Source organism: Tachyglossus aculeatus, chromosome 9, assembly GCF_015852505.1.
Source record: "Tachyglossus aculeatus isolate mTacAcu1 chromosome 9, mTacAcu1.pri, whole genome shotgun sequence".
NCBI lineage: Eukaryota > Metazoa > Chordata > Mammalia > Monotremata > Tachyglossidae > Tachyglossus > Tachyglossus aculeatus.
The window spans coordinates 62,040,209-62,059,770 of record NC_052074.1 but is presented as its reverse complement, the minus strand read 5'-3'; the positions used below and the strand labels follow the sequence as shown (position 1 = coordinate 62,059,770).

The 19,562-nt window shown below is 48.4% G+C and overlaps 1 protein-coding gene across 5 annotated transcripts in view; it reads left to right on the top strand.

Moving 5' to 3' along the window:
* NCKAP1 (NCK associated protein 1) overlaps positions 1-19,562 on the top strand; it is a 165,215-nt gene that overhangs the window by 81,896 nt on the left and 63,757 nt on the right. For 2 of the 5 annotated variants that reach the window (XM_038751733.1, XM_038751732.1), the window contains exon 1: positions 8,017-8,156. The exons of 1 other annotated variant lie outside the window; for it this stretch is intronic. In XM_038751733.1, the coding sequence (XP_038607661.1) occupies positions 8,049-8,156 (108 nt within the window). In that variant the 5' untranslated portion in view covers positions 8,017-8,048. Of the gene's footprint in view, positions 1-8,016; positions 8,157-19,562 lie in introns of those variants that run through there. 2 more of the 5 variants (XM_038751735.1, XM_038751734.1) reach the window with 1 other exon arrangement.

The following is a 19,562-nucleotide window of genomic DNA, read 5'->3' as shown; positions in this document are numbered from 1 at the left end:
ACCTGCTTCCCGCTCTCTCACGTTCCGCCTTCCAAATGGCCGTTGCGGAATTTATGCTATCAGACGGTGACCTGATGCGGAAGGTGAATTGGAAACGGATGTGGGGCAAGGAGTACGTCTGCCTCGGGCCGTCTTGTCTCCGTCCCAGGCTCGGCTCCCGGGACAGAGTTTCACTAGCCTGAACCTCAGTTTCTCCTTCTGAACCGGGAACGCGACAACATTCTCCACGGATAGGTCGAAAGTGCTTTGTTGGAAGGGCTTCTTTGAGCGTTATGGAAGAAAGGTAGGTGCCACGGATATCATCATCAATCGTATTTATTGATTCGTATGATTAAGCGCTTAGTACATGATCTGCACAGAGTAAGCGCTCAGTAAATACCATTGATTGATTGATGATAAAATGCTAGCGCTAGAGAGGCTCAAAGACCTCACAGGAACACCGAGGAATTTCGGGGGAGTTTTTGGGATTTAGAGGGTCATCATCATCATCATAGAGAAGCAGCGTGGCTCAGTGGAAGGAGCCCGGGCTTTGGAGCCAGAGGTCATGGGTTCGAATCCCAGCTCCACCACATGTCTGCTGTGTGACCTTGGGCAAGTCACTTCACTTCTCTGAGCCTCAGTTCCCTCATCAGTAAAATGGGGATTAAGACTGTGAGCCCCACGTGGGACACCCTGATCACCTTGTATCCCCCCCCAGCGCTTAGAACAGTGCTTTGCACATAGTAAGCGCTTAACAAATGCCATTATTATTATTATTATTATTATCATCAATCGTATTTATTGAGCGCTTACTATGTGCAGAGCACTGTACTAAGCGCTTGGGAAGTACAAATTGGCAGCATATAGAGACGGTCCCTACCCAACAGTGGGCTCACAGTCTAAGAGGGGGAGACGGAGAACAAAACCAAACATACTAGCAAAATAAAATAAATAGGATAGATATGTACAAGTAAAATAAATAAATAAATAGAGTAATAAATATGTACAAACATATATACATATATACAGGGTCGAGTGATTAAGGGCTCAGACACTTGTGTGGGGGGGAACTGAATTGCAGGGAATATATCATAATAATACTAATAATGATGGCATTTATTAAGCGCTTACTATGTGCAAAGCACTGTTCTAAGCGCTGGGGGGAATACAAGGTGATCAGGTTGTCCCACGCGGGGCTCACAGTCTTCATCCCCATTTTACAGATGAGGTTACTGAGGCTCAGAGAAGTTAAGTGACTTGCCCAAGGTCACACAGCAGACATGTGGCAGAGCGGGGATTCGAACCCATGACCTCTGACTCCAAAGCCCGGGCTCTTTCCAGTGGGCCATGCTACTAGTAATAGTATTTGTTGGGCGCTTACTGTGTGCCAAGTGCTGGGGTAGATACAAGATCCCACATGGGGCTCACTGTCTGAGTAGGCGGGAGAGCGGGTATTGAATCCCCGCTTTGCAGATGAGGAAACTGAGGCACAGAGAAATTGAGTGACGCCTCAAGAGGAGTCAGGATTTATTTAGGGACTTGTTGAGTGCTTAATATATGCCAGGTGCTGTACTAAGCACGGGGATAGATGGAAGCTAATCAAGTTGGACACAGTCACGGTCTAAATCCCCATTTGCAGCACAGAGAGGTTCAGTGACTCGCCTAAATTCACCCAGCAAAGTGGTGGCGTCGGGATTAGAACCCAGGTCTTCTGACTTCCTATCCTGTGAGCTTCTCCCTAGGCCCCTCACACAGGGCAATGAGCGAGGAAGTGGTTCACGGGGGACAGAGATCTGGCCCATTAGGAAAGGGGTGAAGCGGAAGAACCAAAGAGAAACCGGCTCAGGTGAGTGCGCAGAGGTGTTTTAAAATAAACAATTTTTCAAAAGCCGACAACTAAATTAACGCTAAATAGGAACAATCGTACAGAACCAGTTTCAGTGATGGAAGCCATTAATAACAATAAGAAACCATAAATAACGAAAACCATTAATAACAACAAGAAACCATAAATAACGACATTAACAACAATAAATCATAAAAAACGAACACCTTCCCTAATGATAGAGAAGAGGTGGGGTCTAGTAAATAGAACACCGCCCTGAGAGTCAGGTAGACGTGGGTTCTAATCTCTGCTCTGCCACTTGTCTACTGAGTGACCTTGGACAAGTCACTCCACTTCTCTGGGCTCACCTGTGAGCTCCCCCTCTAGACTTGCTGAGCCTGTTGTGGGCAGGGAATTTGTCCGTTTTTTATTGTATCGTACTCTCCCAAGCGCTTAGTACAGTGCTCTGCACACAGTGAGCGCCCAATTCTGATGACTTGACACCTGTCCACATGTTTTGTTTGTCTGTCTCCCCCTTCTAATAATAACAATAATGGCATTTATTAAGCGCTTACTATATGCAAAGCCCTGGGGTAGATACAAGGCAATCAAGTCGTCTCACAGACTTAATCCCCATTTTCCAGATGAGGTAACTGAGGCACAGAGAAGTTAAATGACTTGCCCAAAGTCACACAGCTGACAAGTGGCTGAGCGGGGATTCGAACCCATGACCTCGGACTCCAAAGCCCGGGCTCTTTCCACTGAGCCACGTTGCTTCTCGCAGCATGAGCCCGACTGTGAGCCCGCTGTTGGGTCGGGACCGTCTCTATATGTTGCCAACTTGTACTTCCCAAGTGCTTAGTACAGTGCTCTGCACACAGTAAGCGCTCAATAAATACGATTGAATGAATAAATGCCATTATTATTACTATTAATACAAAGCGCTTAGCACCTCCCCACAGCACCTGTATATATATATATATATATATATTTGTACATATTTATTACTATATTTATTCTACTTGTACGTATTTATTCTATTTATTTTATTTTGTTAATATGTTTTGTTTTGTTCTCTGTCTCCCCCTCCTAGACTGTGAGCCCGCTGTTGGGTAGGGACCGTCTCTAGATGTTGCCAACTTGGACTTCCCAAGCGCTTAGTACAGTGCTCTGCACACAGTAAGCGCTCAATAAATACAATTGAATGAATGAATGAATGAATTAATTATTATTATGAATCCGAAGCGCTTAGAGCAGTGCTCCGCACCCACGATGGAATGAATGAGTGAATGAATAAATACCATTATTATCATTATTATTATTATGAATCCGAAGCGCTTAGCACAGTGCTCCGCACCCACGATTGAATGAATGAATGTATTAATAAATGCCATTATTATTATTAATAATCCGAAGCGCTTAGCACAGTGCTCCGCACCCACAATTGAATGAATGAATGAACGCCATAATTGTTATTATTATTATTAATAATCCGAAGCGCTTAGCACAGTGCTCCGCACCTACGATTGAATGAAGGAATGAATGCCATTATCATTATTATTATTATTAATAATCCGAAGCGCTTAGCACAGTGCTCCGCACCCACGATGGAATGAATGAATGAATGAATGAATGAATGAATAAATGCCATTATTTTTATTAATATGAATCCGAAGCGCTTAGCGCAGTGCTCCGCACCCACGATGGAATGAATGAGTGACTGAATAAATACCATTATTATTATTATTATTATTATTATTATTATGAATCCGAAGCGCTTAGCGCAGTGCTCCCCGCCCACGATGGAATGAATGAATGAATGAATGAATAAATACCATTATTATTATTATTATTATTATTATTATGAATCCGAAGCGCTTAGCGCAGTGCTCCGCACCCACGATTGAATGAATGAGTGAATGAATAAATACCATTATTATTATTCTTATTATTATGAATCCGAAGCGCTTAGCGCAGTGCTCCGCACCCACGATGGAATGAACGAATGAATGAATGACTAAGTGCCATCATTTTTATTATTATGAATCCGAAGCGCTTAGCGCAGTGCTCCGCACCCACGATTGAATGAATGAGTGAATGAATAAGCACCATTATTATTATTATTATTATTATTATTATTATTATGAATCCGAAGCGCTTAGCACAGTGCTCCGCACCCACGATGGAATGAATGAGTGAATGAATAAATACCATTATTTTTATTAATGTGAATCCGAAGCGCTTAGCACAGCGCTCCGCACCCACGATTGAATGAATGAGTGAATGAATAAATACCATTATTATTATTATTATTATTATTATGAATCCGAAACGCTTAGCGCAGTGCTCCGCACCCACGATGGAATGAATGAATGACTGAATAAATGCCGTTATTTTTATTATTATGAATCCGAAGCGCTTAGCACAGTGCTCCGCACCCACGATTGAATGAATCAATACCATTATTTTTGTTAATGTGAATCCAAAGCGCTTAGCGCAGTGCTCCGCACCCACGATTAAATGAATGAGTGAATGAATAAATACCATTATTATTATTATTATTATTATTATTATTATGAATCCGAAGCGCTTAGCACAGTGCTCCGCACCCACGATGGAATGAATGAATGAATGCCATTATTTTTATTAATATGAATCCGAAGCCCTTAGCGCAGTGCTCCGCACCCACGATTGAATGAATGAGTGAGTGAATAAATACCAATATCATTATTATTATTATTATTAGGAATCCGAAGCGCTTAGCACAGTGCTCCGCACCCACAATGGAATGAATGAATGAATGAATGAATGAATAAATGCCATCATTTGTATTAATATGAATCCGAAGCGCTTAGCGCAGTGCTCCGCACCCACGATGGAATGAGTGAATGAATAAATACCATTATTATTATTATTATTATTATTATTATTATTAGGAATCCGAAGCACTTAGCACAGTGCTCCGCACCCACGATGGAATGAATGAATGACTGAATAAATGCCGTTATTTTTATTATTATGAATCCGAAGCGCTTAGCGCAGTGCTCCGCACCCACGATGGAATGAATAAATGCCATTATTTTTATTAATATGAATCCGAAGCGCTTAGCACAGTGCTCCGCACCCACGATGGAATGAACGAATGAATGACTGAATAAATGCCATCATTTTTATTTTTATGAATCCGAAGCGCTTAGCGCAGTGCTCCGCACCCACGATGGAATGAATGAGTGAATGAATAAATACCATTATTATTATTATTATTATTATGAATCCGAAGCGCTTAGCACAGTGCTCCGCACCCACGATGGAATGAATGAGTGAATGAATAAATACCATTATTATTATTATTATTATTATTATTATTATGAATCCGAAGCGCTTAGCGCAGTGCTCCGCACCCACGATGGAATGAATGAGTGAATGAATAAATACCATTATTATTATTATTATTATGAATCCGAAGCGCTTAGCACAGTGCTCCGCACCCACGATGGAATGAATGAGTGAATGAATAAATACCATTATTATTATTATTATTATTATTATTATTATTATTATTATGAATCCGAAGCGCTTAGCGCAGTGCTCCGCACCCACGATGGAATGAATGAGTGAATGAATAAATACCATTATTACTATTATTATTATTATGAATCCGAAGCGCTTAGCACAGTGCTCCGCACCCACGATGGAATGAATAAATGCCATTATTTTTATTACTATGAATCCGAAGCGCTTAGCGCAGTGCTCCGCACCCATGATGGAGTGAACGAATGAATGAATAAATACCATTATTATTATTATGAATCCGAAGCGCTTAGCACAGTGCTCCGCACCCACGATGGAATGAATGAGTGAATGAATAAATACCATTATTATTATTATTATTATTATTATTATGATGATGAATCCGAAGCGCTTAGCGCAGTGCTCCGCACCCACGATGGAATGAATGAGTGAATGAATAAATACCATTATTTTTATTATTATGAATCCGAAGCGCTTAGCGCAGTGCTCCACACCCACGATGGAATGAATAAATGCCATTATTTTTATTAATATGAATCCGAAGCGCTTAGCTCAGTGCTCCGCACCCACGATGGAATGAACGAATGAATAAATACCATTATTATCATTATTATTATTATGAATCCGAAGCGCTTAGCGCAGTGCTCCGCACCCACGATGGAATGAATGAATGACTGAATAAATGCCATCATTTTTATTACTATGAATCCGAAGCGCTTAGCGCAGTGCTCCGCACCCACGATGGAATGAGTGAATGAATAAATACCATTATTATTATTATTATTATTATTAGGAATCCGAAGCACTTAGCACAGTGCTCCGCACCCACGATGGAATGAATGAATGACTGAATAAATGCCGTTATTTTTATTATTATGAATCCGAAGCGCTTAGCGCAGCGCTCCGCACCCACGATTGAATGAATAAATGCCATTATTTTTATTAATATGAATCCGAAGTGCTTAGCACAGTGCTCCGCACCCACGATGGAATGAACGAATGAATGACTGAATAAATGCCATCATTTTTATTTTTATGAATCCGAAGCGCTTAGCACAGTACTCCGCACCCACGATGGAATGAATGAGTGAATGAATAAATACCATTATTATTATTATTATTATGAATCCGAAGCGCTTAGCACAGTGCTCCGCACCCACGATGGAATGAATGAGTGAATGAATAAATACCATTATTATCATTATTATTATTATGAATCCGAAGCGCTTAGCGCAGTGCTCCGCACCCACGATGGAATGAATGAGTGAATGAATAAATACCATTATTATCATTATTATTATTATGAATCCGAAGCGCTTAGCGCAGTGCTCCGCACCCACGATGGAATGAATGAATGAATGACTGACTGAATAAATGCCATCATTTTTATTATTATGAATCCGAAAAGCTTAGCGCAGTGCTCCGCACCCACGATTGAATGAATGAATGCCATTATTTTTATTAATATGAATCCGAAGCGCTTAGCGCAGTGCTCCGCACCCACGATTGAATGAATGAGTGAATGAATGGAATGAATGAATGACTGAATAAATGCCATTATTATTATTAATATGAATCCGAAGCGCTTAGCGCAGCGCTCCGCACCCACGATTGAATGAATAAATGCCATTATCTTTATTAATATGAATCCGAAGCGCTTAGCGCAGTGCTCCGCACCCACGATGGAATGAATGAGTGAATGAATAAATGCCATTATTATTATTATTATGAATCCGAAGCGCTTAGCACAGTGCTCCGCACCCACGATTGAATGAATGAGTGCCATTATTTTTATTAATGTGAATCCGAAGCGCTTAGCGCAGTGCTCCGCACCAACGATGGAATGAATGAGTGAATGAATAAACGCCATTATTATTATTATTATTATTATTATGAATCTGAAGCGTTTAGCGCAGTGCTCCGCTCCCATGATGGAATGAATGAATGAATGAATAAATGCCATTATTTTTATTAATATGAATCCGAAGCTTTTAGCGCGGTGCTCCGCACCCACGATTGAATGAATGAGTGAATGAATAAATACCATTATCATTATCATTATTATTATTATGAATCCGAAGCGCTTAGCGCAGTGCTCCGCACCCACGATGGAATGAATGAATGAATGAATGAATAAATGCCATTATTGTGATGATGATGATGATGATGACCCCGAAGCGCTCAGCACAGCGCCGCGCACCCAGTGGGCGCTCCGCAAGTAGGCCCGTCCGCCCGCCCGGCCGAGGGGATGATTGACAGCGCGGCCTTCCGGCGGGTGGGGGGGGGGTCGGACTGCGCAGGCGCGGGGCCGGGCCGCGCAGGCGCGGTGGCGTCGGGGCGCCGGGCGGCCTCGCGGGGGCGCCGGGGAGCCGGCCGGCCGGGCGTCAGTGCGCCTGCGCGAGGGCGGAGGGCGCCGCCTCGGGACCGGCCGTCGGCACCGCGATAGACGCCACGACAGACCGCCCCCCCCCGCCATCACGACGCCCCCACGGACCGACAGACCGACCGACCGACTGACCGACCGACTGACCGACCGAGCGACCCCCGCACCGACGGACGGAGGGAGGGAGGCCATGGGGGCCCCCCGGGCCTGAGGCGGGAGGGCGGGAGGGCGGGCGGGCGGGCGGAGGCCCAGGGCGGCGGGGTCAGAGGTCAGGGGTCAGGGGGCGCCGGGGGGGGCGGGCCTGCCCCTGCCCCAAGCGGTTTCGGGGCCATGTCTCGCTCGACGCTGCAGCCCAGCCAGCAGAAGCTGGCGGAGAAGCTGACCATCCTGCACGACCGGGGCATCGGCATGCTCACACGCCTCTACAACATCAAGAAGGTACAGCCCCTCCTCCTCCTTTCCCCTCCCCCTCCCCCCCCCCCCGGGCCCGGGGGCCGCCACGGCGGGCCTTTCCCCGGCCTGGGGTCAAAGGTCAGGCCCGACGCCCGCCCCGGACCCCCCCAGCCATCACGGGGGGCAGGACCCCCCCCACCTCTGCGGCCACCGCTGCCCCCAGCTCTGTCACCCGTTCCCCAGCCCTTCCACCGCGCCCCCATTTCCGTCTCCCCCGCCCCATCCCTGCTGCCACTGCGCCCCCCCATCTCTGTCACCCCTTCCCCATCCCTGCCACCGCGCCCCCACTTCCGTCTCCCCTGCCCCATCCCTGCTGCCACTGCTGCCCCCCATCTCTGTCACCCCTTCCCCATCCCTACCATCAGGCCCCCATCTCTGTCCCCCCTGCCCCATCCCTGCTGCCCCTGCTGCCCCCCATCTCTGTCACCCCTTCCCCATCCCTGCCATCAGGCCCCCATTTCCATCTCCCCTTCCCCATCCCTGCTGCCACCCCTGCCCTCCATCCCTGTCACCCCTTCCCCATCCCTGCTGCCACCCCTGCCCCCCATCCCTGTCACCCCTTCCCCATCCCTGCCACCACCGCCCCCATCTCTGTCTCCCCTTCTCTATCCGTGCTGCCACTGCTGCCCCCCATCATTGTCTTCCCGCTGCCATCACCGTGCCCGTCCCTGCCACCGCCGCCCCATCTCTGTCTCCCTTGCCCCATCCCTGCTGCCCCTGCTGCCCCCCATCTCTGTCACCCCTTCCCCATCCCTGCCATCAGGCCCCCATTTCCGTCTCCCCTGCCCCATCCCTGCTGTCACTGCACCCCCCATCTCTGTCACCCCTTCCCCATCCCCGCCACTGCTCCCCCATTTCCGTCTCCCCTGCCCCATCCCTGCTGCCACCGCTCCCCCCATCTCTGTCACCCCTTCCCCATCCCCGCCACCGTGCCCCCATCTCTGTCTCCCCTGCCCCATCCGTGCTGCCACCACTCCCCCCATTTCCGTCTCCCCTGCCCCATCCCTGCCGCCACCACTCCCCCCATCTCTGTCACCCCTTCCCCATCCGTGCTGCCACTGCTGCCCCCGTCTCTGTCTTCCCGCTGCCATCACCGTGCCCGTCCCTGCCACCGCCGCCCCCATCGCTGTCACCCCTGCTGTCACTGCTGCCCCCCATCATTGTCTTCCCGCTGCCATTCTTCTAGACTGTGAGCCCACTGTTGGGTAGGGACCGGCTCTATATGTTGCCAACCTGTACTCCCCAAGCGCTTAGTACAGTGCTCTGCACACAGTAAGCGATCAATAAATACGATTGATTGATTGATCACCGTGCCTGTCCCTGCCACCGCCGCCCCCATCTCTGCCCCCCCCGCCCCATCCTTGCTGCTACTGCTCCCTCCATCTCTGTCACCCCTTCCCCATCCCTGCCACCCCCATCTCTGTCTCCCCTGCTGCCACCGCTCCCCCCCATCTCCGCCTCCCCCCTGCCATCACCGTGCCCGTCCCTGCCACCGCCGCCCCATCTCTGTCACCCCTCCCCTCCCTTCCCTGCTGCCACTGTCATTCCTCCCACCCCCAGTCCTTGCCACTGCTCCCCCATCCCTGCCACTGCCTCCCTCCCCCTCCGGTGCCCCCAAATCCCAGGCCCTGGGGGTACGGGTGGGGGAGGAGGGGAATGAGACAAACCCCAGTGTGCTGCTCCCCCCAGCCCCCCACCCTTGGACTGTCCTCCTGCAGGGACTGAGTGTCCAGTGAAACCGCCCAGGCTCCGGGAAGATTTGCTTTGAAGGTGGCATCGTGGTGAAGGTTTTCGCCCAAATGCTTAGGCTCGGTGACTCATTGAAACAGGAATGCCAGGCCTATCCACCACCACCTCCTCCTGCTCCCCCGATCATGCCGGGTCGTGACCAAGACCGTCTCCTCCGCCCTCTTCGAGCACCCTGGCCTCTGGGCCGGTGCCAGGGCCGGTGCCAGGGCCGATGCCAGGGCCAGGGGCGTGCGCCGCACGTTCAAGCTCCACTGGGACACTTGGGGTTGAAGCGCTAGAAGCCCCGCCGCGATGGCTGGCTTCCATCCGTCACCGTAAAATCCGGGAAAGGATGGTCGGGCCGGGTAAAGGAAAGTCCTGCCCAGATTCAGGCCATCCCCGATGTTCCCCTCCTAGGCGGGCCATCAAGAGGATTCTCTCTCTTTGGAGAGGTCGCCTTCGAGTCTGCTGCAAATTTGCAATCTCTTAGAAAGGTATTCGGTGAATTCCTCGTATTTGGCAAAAATGCACTCCCCGATCAAGGGCTCCGTTCCCTAATTATCCGACGTCCGTCTGGGGGATGTCGCTTTTGCTTATGAACGTGGAAAGCTTCCTTTCAGCCTCGCTTTCTCTTTTTCGCCTCCACCGACCCGGAGCTTTTGGGGAAGAGGGGAGTTGGGAGGAGGCCGGTATCGCCAAAGCATCCGCCGTCCGTCTTTCAAGACTCCTTAGGGAACGGGACGTCCCAGCGCCGTTTCGGATGTGGCCCCGATTAAAATTTTAAAGCGATAAGCGACTGCGATAAGAAATAAATAATCGTGACTTCACACCGAGGTTCTCTGGGTCGTCTTAAAGGTGAAAATAACCGTCGAGCGATTGGATTTAATCGAACGGGTTTTCTGTTGTTTGTTTTTTTTCCTGTGTGCTTTCGTGTAATGGCCACAAATGATGCCTAAGAGCAGTCCTCAGCAAGCCTACAGGTGTTGTGTATCTGCGTTCAGAAATCGGTTAGGAGAGAGGGTGACTGCAGAGTACCTTGTGCGTTATGCTTTCGGTCTGATTTTTCACGTTCCGCCGAGCGTTATTGCCTTTCGAAATAGAATTGCACGTTGTCAGAATGAAGCGTGACTCAGTTGACTTGGGAAAGTTTATATCGGCTAATGACAGCTTAACGGTAGTGGAAGTTTTCCCTCGAAGCGCCATTTTCAATAAACGGAGTACAGTTTTGCTCGAAAGTTCAATTAGAGGAGGAGAACTGGCTAGTCAGATGCGACTAGAAATTGCTCGACTTGTGGGATTGCGGTCGGAGGAAATGGTTAAGATGGTTTCCTCAAGAGGAAGTGAGAGTAACTAGAACCAAAAGTGATTTGGGTGATAAAATTTTCGTAGCCAAAAAAGCATCTTCATATAAATAGACCCGGTACGGCAAAGACGCCGATATTTTTCATCTGTAGAAAGTCCTCCAAAGGACCACATTATGCGTGTTTAAAAAATATATTCCCTGCGGAATTTCCTACCCGTGTAGAGCGTAATCTAAAAATACCGCCATCCATTACATCTGTTTTTATGAGTAGTTTTAAAGACGTATTTTCGAAAGCGCCATTTGGATTACTTTCGGCGTAACGACGTCTTCATCTTTATTTCGGAATACGTTTTCAACTACTTCGCTGAGAAAACATTGTCGTTTGACGGATATTTTCTTTTTTTCATACCTATCCGTAATCAATACCTTTGCTGTGCTCGTTTTTGATTGCATTTCGATTTGACTCCCTTGATTCCCATGACCAGACGCGTGCTACTAAGTGGGAATTCACATTTTCAAGCCTAAAAAAATGTCTGCAGAGTTGAGGGTTTCCCCGGCTGGCCTTTTGCTGCCAGATACCTGAATACGATCATTTCACTACATTTGCTTTCTCCTGTGACTTCCCCTCTTAGGTTTCGTGGTTTACATTCACTCCCAAAGACTACAGATAAGTGATCCTCACATGATTCTTGTGTCGTCTGTAATAGGCAGTATGCCGTAATTACATGTTACTCTGACACGCAATTACATTTCCAGCATGAAACACTGAACTGAAAAATGGCAAACCTGATGATAATCCCGCTCCTGCTACGTTTCCGTGTGAAGTTTGATTTTGGAATGGCATTTGGGTGACAAGTGACTTTTCAGGAAGCCATTTTTTATGGTTCAGATGATTTGCTGGCTGTATCCTCGTGGATTGCGGGAGATTATCGTGGCTGTTTTGGGATGCGGTGAGAGATAGGCACAAAATTAGTAGTATGTAAAGTAGTTCTTTCCTTAGTGTTATTCATTGAAAGAAAACTAGAGGATTTAAAACAGAAAATTTTCCTGCATTTTTTAAGTAGTAAGAAAACATGCTGGGAAAGTTTAAAGCTTATTTTTTAGTGACACATAAGTGACGTGACATTTTTACTAGCTCTCTGCCAATGTTTTTTGATAGACATTTAGGCGTGGGTAGTCAAAACAACTGAATGAACAAGTCATAGTTTAGGGAGATTTTATTTTACAATTTTAGATCCTCGTCCACCTGACTTGGTCGTTAGAAATGGGTTTTTCTTCAGGCTCCCAGCCCCTTCCTCCAAAGGGAGGAAAAAGAAGCTCCAAATCAACTAAATAACTTTTATCTTTAAAGTTCAGCCAATGAGTGGTATTTATTAAGCGCTTTCTGTGTGCAGAGCACTGCTCTGAGCGCTCAGGAGAGGACAGTAGTGTTGATAGATGTGGTCCCAGGCCCTTAAGGAGCTTGCAAGTTTACTGTGTTAATATCATTGTTCTTTTTCCTGGTTTTTCCTTTTTTCTGTCTCCTGTCTCTTACGTCATGAGTCTACTCATCGGGATAATCTCTGTGCTATCGTACTTTCCCAAGTGTTCAGTACAGAGCGCTGCCCACAGTAAGTGCTCAATAAATCTAATTGTGGCTTAGTAGATAGACCCACGGGCTCGGGAGTCAGGAGGAACTGGGTTCTAATCCTGGCTCTGCCATGGGTCTGCTCTGTGACCTTGGGCAAGTCACTTCACTTCTGTGGGCCTCAGTTACCTCTTCTTTTGAATGGGGATTAAGATTGTGAACCCCATGTGGGACAGGGACTGTGTCCAACCGGATTAACTCGTATCTACCCCAGTACTTGGAACAGTGCTTGGCACATAGTAAGTGTTTAATAAGTACCATCCTATTATTGGTTAAACCTGAGGGATGGGGGGGCTAGATTTAGGTAAAACCCTTTGATGGCTCTTTTTATTCCCCCAAGGGACGACGATGTTGCATTCAGCTATTAAGAGCCAGAAGAGTAGGACCAAGCTTTGGCCCAAGCGCTGGTTTTCTTAGCAGGCTGCCCTTGTTTTCGCTTGCTCTCTACTCCCTTTCTTTGTTTTCCTTCTTTCCACCAAAAGGTAGTGCCTGAGTTCCTGTTTTTGAGTCAGGGACTTCCCCAGAGGCAAACCAAGAGCGGCGGCAGCGTGAACTTGTTCAGTCCTCAGTCTGTCCCTTCTGCTGCCAATGTGCATTGAGATGGTTCTGTGCAGAACTGGATTAAAGGGGAAAAAAAACACTCCAGTCTCTAGTTTTACCTCCAGTCGCCCTGATTTGGGGAAGATCACCCTCTTTTCCCCTTTGCATTCCCATTCCCCCCCAGCATACTTCATCCATTCATTGTTGCATTTATTGCACACTTGCTAGGTGCAGAGCACGGTACGGAGAACTTGGGAGAGTACAATATCACAGTAAACGGGCACATTCCCTGTCCACAACGAGCGTACAGTTTGGGGCCGGGGGGAGACAGGCATTAATATAAATAAAGAAATGACAGATACGGACATAAGTGCCGTGGGGCTGGGACGGGGGAAGAACTAAGGGAATGGGCCAGGGTGATGCAGAAGGGAGTGGGGGAAAAAGAAAGGGGAGCTTAGTCAGGGAAGACCTCTTGGAGGAGATGGGCCTTTAATAAGGCTCTGATGCCGGGGAGAGTCATTGTCTGTCAGATCTATGGAGGAAGGCTGTTCCAGGCCAGAGGTAGGATGTGGGCAAGGGGTCGGTGGTGAGATAGATGAGGTCAAAGTATAGTGAGAAGGTTGGCTTTAGAAGAGTGAAATGTGCGGGCTGGGTTGGAGTAAGGGAGAAGTGAGGTGAGGTAGGAGGGGGCAAGGTGATTGACTGATTTGAAGCCACTGTTGAGGAGTTTTTGTTCAATGCGGAGGAGGAAGGGCAGCCACTGGAGTTTTTAAGAAATGTGGAGCTTTAAGAAAAGTGATCTGGGCAGCAGAGTGAAGTATGGACTGGAGTGGGGGGAGACAGGAGGCTGGGAGGTCAGTGTGGAGGCTGACGCGGTAATCCAGGCGGGATAGGGTAAATGCTTGCATTAAGGTGGTAGCAGTTTGGATGGCGAGGAAAGGGAGGATCTTAGCCGTGTTGTGAAGCTGGGACTGACAAGACAAGATGGATTAAATAGGTGGATTGAATGCGAGTGAGGAGTCAAGGGTAACACCAGAGTTATGGGCTTGTGAAACAGGAAGGATGGTGGTGCCTTCTATAGTGACGGGAAAGTCACGAGGAGGACAGGGTTTGGGCGGGAAGCTAAGGCGCTAAGTTTTGGACATGTTAAGCTTGAGGTGGCAGGAGGACATCCAAGTAGCGATGTCTTGAAGGCAAAAGGGAAATGCGAGACTGCCGAGAGGGAGAGAGATCAGGGCTGGAGATGGAGATTTGGGTTTTGTCGGCACAGTGGTGGTAGTTGAAGCCTTGGGAGCGAATGAGCTCTCCAAGGGAGTGGGTGTAGGTGGAGAATAGAAGAGGACTCAGAACTGAACCCTGAGGGATCCCCACAGTTAGGGGGACGGAGGCATAGGAGGAGCCCGTGAAGGAGACTGAGAATGAACAGCCAGAGAGCGAGGGGGAGAACCAGGAGAGGACAGTCAGTGAAGCCAAGGTTGGATAATGTTTCTAGGAGAAAGGGGTGGTCCACAGGGGGGTGGTAGGCTGCTGAGAGGTCGCAGAGGATTAGGATGAAGTAGAGGCCTTTGGATTTGTCAAGAAAGAGATCACTGGAGACCTTGGAGAGGGTGGTTTCTGTGGAATGAAGGAGAGGGAAGCCAGATTGGAGGGGGTCGAGGAGAGAATCGCAGGAGAGGAATTTGGGATGGCGGGTGTAGACAACTCGCTCAAGGAGTTTGGAGAGGAAAGGTAGGAGGGAGATGGAGCGATAACTGGAGGGAGCAGTGGGGTCAAGGGAGGGTTTTTTTTTTTAGGATAGGGGAGACACAGACATGCTTGAAAGCAGAGGGGAAGAAGCCATTGGAGAGCCAACAGTTGAAGATGGCTGTTAGGAGGGAAGAAGAGAGGGGAGGAGTGTTTTGATAAGGTGCAAAGAAATGGGGTCAGATGTGCAGATGGAGGGGGATGCTTTTGAGAGGAGGCAGGAGATCTAGAGATACTGCTGGGAAGAATGGGAGAGTTGGAGAGGGGGAGGGAGGAGGGAGGGAGGAATGGGGCAGGGCGAGATTTTAGGGAGCTCACGCCTAATGGTGTCAATTTTCATGGAAAAGTAGGTGGCCAGCTCATCGGGGGCAAGGGAATGGGGAGGCCAGGGGGAGAGGAGGCCTGAGAAGGGAGTTAAATGTTTGGAACGATTGGCGAGAGCGATGGGCACGAGTGTCAGTAAGGGGGGAGAAATACTTTAGCCGGGCAGAGTTAAAGCACGTGAGGGTAAACTTGAAGTGGACGAATTCAGCCTGATTTTAGATTTCCGCCAGCGGTGCTCTGGGCAGGTGATCCCGGGCCGTGGGCTAGCGGTATGTGATCGAAGGGATAGGGGAGCCAGTGAGTTGGCTTCAGTAGAGAGCGATGTCGGAAGCGTTAATTTGGTCATCATGGTTTTGCTCCTGGCCTGCCAGCTGGGGACTGCAGTATGCTTGCATTGATTTCCCTCTGGGAAATACTTGTGGTGGTAGGAGCAGCTATAGCTGCATAGGAAGCTTTTTCCCTGTTGGGATTTTCCTGATGTGTGTCAGTAATAACTGTAGTATTCGTCAACTGCTTACTATGCACCGTGCCCTTTACTGAGCGCTGGGGTAGATAGGAGCTAATCAAGGCCCACGTGGGGCTCACGGTCTAAGGCGGAGAGAGAACAGGTGTTGAATCCCCTTTGTGCAGGTGAGGGAACCGAGGCACGGAGAAGCGAAGCGACGTGCCCAAGGTCACACGACAGGCAAGCGGCGGAGCCGGGATCCTACGACTCCCAGGCCGTGCTCCTTCCGCAAGGCTTCATCAGTCGATTAGAGCGTAGGGAAATGCGTTGAGTTACCGGGAGGGTGAGGTGGATTCGGCCGTCGTGCTTGTTTTCACCTTGTAGAGCACAGCGGCCGAGTTAGGGAGCAGTTTATCCGACACTCAAAACACCTGTCACATTCCGTGCCCTCGGACTCCGGGCATTCATTCATTCAATCGTATTTATTGAGCGCTTACTGTGTGCAGAGCACTGTACTAAGCGCTTGGGAAGTACAAGCTGGCAACATATAGAGACGGTCCCTACCCAACAACGGGCTCACGGTCTAGAAGGGGGAGACAGGCAACAAAACAGATACACACATAATCATCTTTCTTTGATCCATATGACACAATGTAATCAGCATGTTTCTCCAGGAACAGTGTACTCGGGGCATCAGATTTGATTATTACATCCTTCTGCGACGTCCCCTTTCAATAAACCAAAAATTCTGTTCAGACAAATTTTGCATATCACAGAAGACTTACACTCCTGATCAAAAACCCTATGGCATCAATATTTTTAATAATAAGAAGAACTGAAGATTCAGGCAGCGAGTTTTCTCATCCTCAAACCCCAGTTTTCCTTAACGTGCGGCTCTTACAGCACCCTGCTCCCACACTACAGCTGGGGGAATCCCTGCGGCCTTTAAAGTTGAGTCCATCAATCAGTGGCATTTCTTCAGCGCTTATCGTGCTTGGGAGAGGATAGTAGAGTTGGTAGATGTGATCCCTGACCTTAAGGAGCCTGCACATTTATTGGGTTTATATCATCATATTTTTTTCCTGGTTTTTCCTCTTTCTGTCCCCCGTCTCTTCCGTCATAAATCTGTCAATCTGGATAGTGTCGGTGTTATTGCTACTCTCCCAAGTGCTCAGTACAGCGCTCTTCCCAAAGTAAGTGCGCAATGCAATTGTGGCTTAGTTGGTGGAGCTGGGAGTCCCAGAACCTGGGTTCTCATCCCGGCTCCACCGCCTCTCCGCTCAGTGACCTTGGACAAGTCACTTCACCTCTCTGGACCTCAGTCCCTATTACCTCATCTGTAAAATGGAGATTAAATCCTCCTCCCTCCGATTTAATCCGACACCTCCATGTGGGACAGGGACTATTTCCAACGTAATTATCTTGTATCTACCCTGGTGCTTAGCACCGTGCATGGAGCACAGTAAGCTCCTAACAAGTAAAGAAGCAGCGTGGCTCAGTGGAAAGAGCACGGGCTTTGGAATCAGAGGTCATGGATTCGAATTCCGGCTCCTCCAGTTGTCAGCTGTGTGACTTTGGGCAAGTCACTTCACTTCTCTGGGCCTCAGTGACCTCATCTGTAAAATGGGGATGAAGACCGTGAGCCCCCCGTGGGACAACCTCATCACCTTGTTACCTCCCCAGCGCTTAGAACAGTGCTTTGCACATAGTAAACGCTTAATAAATGCCATCAATATAAGTGCCATTTTTTTTAAAAAGGAAATATAGGAAAGTTAATTCTAGTATTCATTTTTCCGAATTGAACTGTTGTCATAAAGAAGAAACTCGATTTGATCTTGGTTGATCTTGTCCTGTTTTTAACGTGGGCCTGATGAGCCCTTTTTTAATACTCTCAGATGAATTAGTATAGAAGAATGGGTTTTCTTAGACATAATATTTTGCTCTGTTGATTATTTTGGCTGTTTCTTCTTGAAGCACGCCTTTTATTTTGCTGCATGGAAATCATTAAAATCCTCATTAAAAATCGAATGGCTGGGGGAAACAGTGATTCTCAGGGCTTTGATGAAATCATAAAGGCTTTGTTTACACACAGGAAGCGGCCCATGGCAGGAAGTGTAGCCTGGGTGGAATTAGAGTTGAAACTGATCTCCTTCGACTCTTCACCTAGAGGGGAATATTTTAAAGAGCCGTCTGATTTTCCTCCATCCTCCCACCCCAGCTAGGCCAGACTATGATGGCGAAAGAACGAACGCAGGTCCCGCATACGTTTAGAAAGCTGCTGTGAAGGTGACATTCACTCATTAATTCATTCATTCATTCGTATTTATTGAGCGCTTCGATAAAAGGGGAAGTGCCAGAGGGAGCCACCGAAACTGACCGGATTCCGCCTGGGGCCCTGCGGACCTGCTGGTGAACCAAAGCCCGTGTGGCTTCACCCATCATCATCATCATCATCAATCGTATTTATTGAGCGCTTACTATGTGCAGAGCACTGTACTAAGCGCTTGGGAAGTACAAATTGGCAACACATAGAGACAGTCCCTACCCAACAGTGGGCTCACAGTCTAAAAGGGGGAGACAGAGAACAGAACCAAACATACCAACAAAATAAAATAAATAGGATAGATATGTACAAGCAAAATAAATAAATAAATAAATAGAGTAATAAATATGTACAACCATATATACATATATACAGGTGCTGTGGGGAAGGGAAGGAGGTAAGATGGGGGGGGATGGAGAGGGGGACGAGGGGGAGAGGAAGGAAGGGGCTCAGTCTGGGAAGGCCTCCCAAATCGACGATGGGCAGGCTAGCCGTTTTGGAGCGGGCAACGTACATTTCAACGAGGTGGAAGAAAAGCCGGGAACCGAGTTGTGAACATTCAAGTCGATCGGTCGTATTTATTAACCACACAATCGTATCGAGCACTCACTGTGTGCAGGGCATGGCGCTAAGCGCTTCGGAGAGGAGAGCACAACGACATAACAGACACGTTTCCTTCCCACGGCGAGCTTAGCGTTTAGAGTTGAGCGCTTGCCATGTTCAGGTGCTGAACTAAGCGCCTGGGAGAGTACAGTATATCAGACATTCCCCGACCACAGTGAGCTTGCAGTCTAGAGGGGGAGGCGGCGAGAGAGACGAGATGGAGGTGCAGTGAGTCGGTTGGCGGCCGGGAGGTAGTACGAGAGCAGAGCAGTCTGCCAGGGGCAGTGACATTTTCAGTTCCCGTTTTTTAAAGGAAAATGTTCATGGTCAATAACCAGCTCCAACTTGGGTAGGCTTCTAGGTAACCAAGGCACCGAAGCCCACCCTGGGACAGCCCGCACACGGGCCACTGCTCGCCCCTGACGCTCCCAAGAGGACCCCCGGCTGGCACGGTGCATAAGAAAAAAATGATGGCATTTGTAAAGCACTGTTCGAAGCGCTGAGGGGGATACAAGGTGATCAGGTTGTCCCACGGAGGGCTCACAGTCTTAATCCCCATTTTACAGATGAGGGAACTGAGGCCCAGAGAAGTGAAGTGACTTTCCCAAAGTCACACAGCTGCCGAGTGGTGGAGCAGGATTCAAACCCATGACCTCTGACACCAAAGCGTGTTCTCTTTCCACTGAGCCACGCTGCTTCTTTGCTGCTCTCACGTGCATAGTCCCCATGCTCCCACCCTCGCGGTCCTCCGGCCC